This window comes from Gekko japonicus, unplaced genomic scaffold (genome assembly GCF_001447785.1).
Source record: "Gekko japonicus isolate JY-2015 unplaced genomic scaffold, Gekko_japonicus_V1.1 scaffold2778, whole genome shotgun sequence".
In the NCBI taxonomy this organism is placed as follows: Eukaryota; Metazoa; Chordata; class Lepidosauria; order Squamata; family Gekkonidae; genus Gekko; species Gekko japonicus.
In genome coordinates, this window is record NW_015163171.1 from 108896 (window position 1) to 113497 (window position 4602).

At 49.1% G+C, this 4602-nt stretch overlaps 1 protein-coding gene across 1 annotated transcript in view; it reads right to left on the minus strand.

Moving 5' to 3' along the window:
* The window catches only part of FAM65A (family with sequence similarity 65 member A), a 64719-nt gene that overhangs the window by 32663 nt on the left and 27454 nt on the right, over positions 1-4602 (minus strand). Inside the window, exons 4-5 of the mRNA XM_015407095.1 lie at positions 3245-3323; positions 2804-2827 (exon numbers count right to left, since the gene is read on the minus strand). Of these exons, the coding sequence (XP_015262581.1) occupies positions 2804-2827; positions 3245-3323 (103 nt within the window). The remainder of the gene's footprint in view (positions 1-2803; positions 2828-3244; positions 3324-4602) is intronic.

Sequence of the window (4602 nt, forward strand, 5' to 3'; positions counted from 1 at the left end):
TGACCTTCAATCTTTCCCAGCATCAGGGTCTTCTCCAGTGAGTGCTCCCTTCTCATTTGGTGGCCAAAGTATTTGAGCTTCGGTTTCATTATCTGGCCTTCCAGGGAACAGTCAGGGTTGATTTTTTTTAGGATTGACTGATTTGATCTTCTTGCAGTCCAAGGGACTCTCAAGAGTCTTCTCCAGCCACCATAGTTCAAAATAATCTATTCTTCGGCGCTCGGCCTTCCTTATAGTCCAACTCTCGCAGCCATACATGACTACTGGGAATACCATTGCTTTGACCATGCGGACTTTTGTTGGCAGGGTGATATCTCTACTTTTTATCATGCTGTTTAGCTCTACTATTAAGTCACGGTCTCTCCTCGAAGTGGCCGCAGCCTGCCTATTTTACTGTATAACTGAGTTTGGTGAAGTCGAAAGGGAAACAAAGGAGGAGGAAGTGGTCCAGACAGGGAGGAAAATATGAATGAAATCCCTGATTAAGAATTGCCCTTGCATGCTGTTTATTTTATTTACTTAGGACAATGTCTAATATATCATGGAGGGAACAGCCCTCCTCAGCTATTTGCCTCCAGGAGAGAGAGGGGGGGGGTGGCACCACAGTAGAGCATCTGCTTTGCCAAGTCCCAGGTTCAGTCCCCGGCATCTCCAGTGAAAGGGATCAGGTGGAAGATGTCGTTCTACTGGACAGCCACTGCCAGTAGAAACAGATAATGCTGACTGATGGACCAATAAGGAAACTTCACGTGCTCCTATGCGTACAAGGAAGCTTCATTTAGCAGTCACAGCCAATGGCCACTGACAGAGCAACCCTCCTCCATGAGTCAGTAATTTAAAAGAACACAAAAGGATTAGGCAGTCTAAATTACAGGCCACTGCCAGACATTATTTTAAGCCGCATGAAGAGAGGAATTGGGGTTATTCTGGCTTATTAAATAGAATCAACGGACACTGGATGATGGCTTCAGGCACTTCCTGCACGGAAAAGGGAGGCCTGAAAGTATCCAGGCTTCCATTTCCTCTTTTTCTGCTGCTTTCAATGCCCAAAAATCTCCCCCCTAGAAAAGGACTGGAGACAGAGAGAGACACTGTGCTTGCTTGTCCAATAGATCCCTATTTTCTCCATCCCCCCCCCCCAAAAAAAAGAAAGCCAGATTCCCAGCATCTGTCTTGTTCTTTCATGGGTAGAAGTTGTTCTTCCATGGGTAGAAGAATTCATGACTTCTGTCAGGAAGGGGAGGGGAATAGAAGATGTAATGATGAGTAGCCACATGATGGGCTATTTCCCCCCAAATATATATACACAAACAGAGATCTGGAAATTCCAAGTGTTGGTTTAGTTAAATATCAGGGAAGGAAACACTTGGGAGAGTCTCTCATTTAACAGGAGGAAAATGGCAGCCCCGCCTTTGTTGATTTAGTTACCCTCTTGCATCTCTCTGATGTGAACCCTTCTGCTCACCAGAGAGTCTTCTCGGAAAGAGCAGCTTCCACTCGGGCACAGCTGAACCAAAACCGTAAAAGGAAAACAGTGCAAGGTGCTGACAGAAAAGGTTTTCCCTTTGATTGACTGTATTTGCTTGTCCCATCTGAAGCTAAGACAGATTTCAGACTGTAGATGGAAGAGTTTAAGAGCTGTGAGTGGTGCGGGGGGTGGGATGCTTTGCTCTCTGTATTCATGTACTTCTGTTCCACTGTCATCTTTTGTCAAGCAGTTTGTCTCTTGAAAAGCCTGCAAACCCTGTTTATCAGAAACAGTTGTGGGATACACATATGCTGAACCATCTTCATCTTCTTGAAAAACTATCACCCATTTTTTTTCTTCCAGCCAAGCTAACTGAGTCATGGAATGCTATATTTTTTTCCTCTCCTTACATATAAAAAAGAAATAAAAGGAGAAGTTGCCAGTCTGAGCACAACTGCTTCACCCTTTCCCCTCCAATCATTCTGCAGCACCAGATCACACTGTTATTCCTTACTATAGGAAGAAACATAGGGAGACCCCCATATCTTCCCTCCGAAACAGGGCCGTAGCCAGATGTGGGGCATTAAGGGCATTGCCTCTTCTCAAATTAGGGATGCCCCTACCCTCAGCCTGCTGGTCCCCCCTCCCCTCCCCCCCAGAGTGGGGGAGCCTGGGGCAACTTTGGGGCAACCAGTGTTGACCATGCGGTTCCTCCCCCGTGCCCGCTCCCTCTGTGCCTCCCCTCTCTTCCCCCCGCCTGCCAGCTGAGCAGAGAGGGGGTTTAAACTTTAACCCCCCTCTCTGGAGTTGCACCACACTCAATCACCTGCCCCCTAAGACATTTAAATTCCCCCCAAAGGGAAAAAACCCTGGCTACAGGCCTGCCCTGAAACTGAGAGCAGGTGGGGGGGGGAGGGGTCAGTGATTCTGAGCGGGAACATGACCAAGGGGGAAAAGAGTAAGTAGTCCACTGCTCTGCCACTCTTGACTGGATTTTTCAGATTTGTCAAAGCCCTATAAACCATTTAAGGAAAGACGCATCCCATCTATTTTGGCATTCAGCTGTTGTCCAGAGGGTAGGGGCAGTGAAACAAGAGAGTCTGGATGCAACTGCAGAGGAAAGAAGTTTCCTAACCAGTGACCACTGCCGGAGCCAACCAACTTCGGTGTCTTAGCTAGAGAAGGAAGGGATATGAAACAACAGTCCAGGGACCCAGAAGCTGTGATGTTTTGAATTTGTGGGACAGAGAATACAATAAGCTCTCAGGGCATAGCAGTCCCACACACACACAGGGCCCAGGGGAGCAATACTCCCTTACCATATCAAGGACTTACCTTATCAAGGTCATAGAGAAAGCCCTAGAGGAGAAAAGAGGAGAAAGTTCAGGGCAAAGTTCAGAAACAAGAAATGACCACTGAGCATACAATGCCATCAGTGACAACGCTAATCCCTGTTGCTATGTTCCAATCCCCCCAAGGCCAAGACAACTGATGCCCATAGCAGCAAAGGATACCTAGGTTCAAGGAAAGGGGGTGGAAAGAGAGAGAGGACACCCAGCACATGGAACACCGACACAGTCCCAAGCAAGCTTCTGCCAGATCAGAGGTGCTGCAAAAATGAGGGACAGAGCAGGGGTATGGCTAAGACGCGTGGCCCAAGCATGAGTCACGTGTGAAATCAGAAGGCTCCCAGACTGCTTCTCCACCGTCACCAGTTCTAAATTGTGGGGTGCACCCAGTGTAGGTGGGGAACATTTTCAGTTGGCAGCCACTCACCAGACGAGAATTCCTCTTGGATTCACGGATCTGGGTGCTCAGTTTCTCCAGCTCGAGCTGGTGCACCTCCACGTAAGCACTGTAAGGGAGAAGCCGGGGTGAGCAGGAGGAGCAAAGAGTTTCCCACAAACTTCAGAGATTAGGACAGCCAACATCCTGGCCACCCATTCAGCCGCCTCGGATCTTGCAAGAAATTATCCTTGGCAGAAAAGCCCAGAAAGACAGGACACCCCCCCCCACTTCCCTTGGCTTCCCAACAGGCTATGTTAGCACAGCTATTTATGCCCAGCAGTGCTTCTGGGTTATGATCATTTTTTGAGCAAGCCACCCATTCAGCTGCCTCTAATCCTTGCAAGAAATTATCCTGGGCAACATTAGCCCAGGAAGAGCTCCCCTTGTCTTGACTTCCCTATGGGCTATGCTAACACAGCTATCTGTATTGAACAGAGCTTGTGGGTTACAGGGTTTTCTGAGAAAGCCACCAGATCACCTCTAATCCTTGCAAGAAATTATCCTTGGCCACAAAGCCCAGAAAGAACCCCCAACAGGCTATGCTAGCACAGCCATCTATGCCCAGCAGAGCTTCTGGGTTACAGGAGTGTCTGAGGGAGCCACCCATTCAGCTACCTCTAATCCAAGGGTGTCAGACATAAGGCCCAGGGGCCGGAACCGGCCCGTCCAGGAATCTTACCCAGCCCGCAATCAACTGGTATGTATGGAAATGTAAGGTACTCTCTTTCAGTCTTGCATATGATTAAATACATATATTGGGGCTTTTCTGGGTCCCCCAGTAAATCAATTGCTTTCACGGCTAGGAATCAATGGCTTTTGTTTGTGTTTTGAGTTAAAAAAATTAGTATTGTTAATTGGGCTTGCCTGTGTCCTTTATAAAGTGTACATCTCCGGTACCTGGTGTTACTTTTATGATACACATGGCCCAGACCGACAAAGTGACTTTTATGTCAGATCCGGCTCTCGTAACAAAAGAGTTTGACACCCCTGCTCCAATCCTTGCAAGAAATTATCCTTGGCAACAAAGCCCAGGAAGACGTCTCCTTGTCTTGCCTTCCCAATAGGCTTCGCTACCACAGCTTAGGGTTGCCAAGTTGATCTTCGCCGGGAGTGGGGGGCTCCCGGCTGGCATCTGGTGCGCGCGCCGCATGCACATCACCCAAAAGTGACGGGAGGACGCCAGGCATGCTGGGGGCGGGGCCACGGCCATACAAGGGAAAACCATAGAGTTTTCCCTTGGATGGCCATGGCCCTGCCCCCAGCGTGCCCGGCGTAGTCGCGTCACTTCCGGGTGACGCGCATGTCGGGGTGGAGTTCCCCCCCGGGGCCCGATCCGGCGGTGCCAG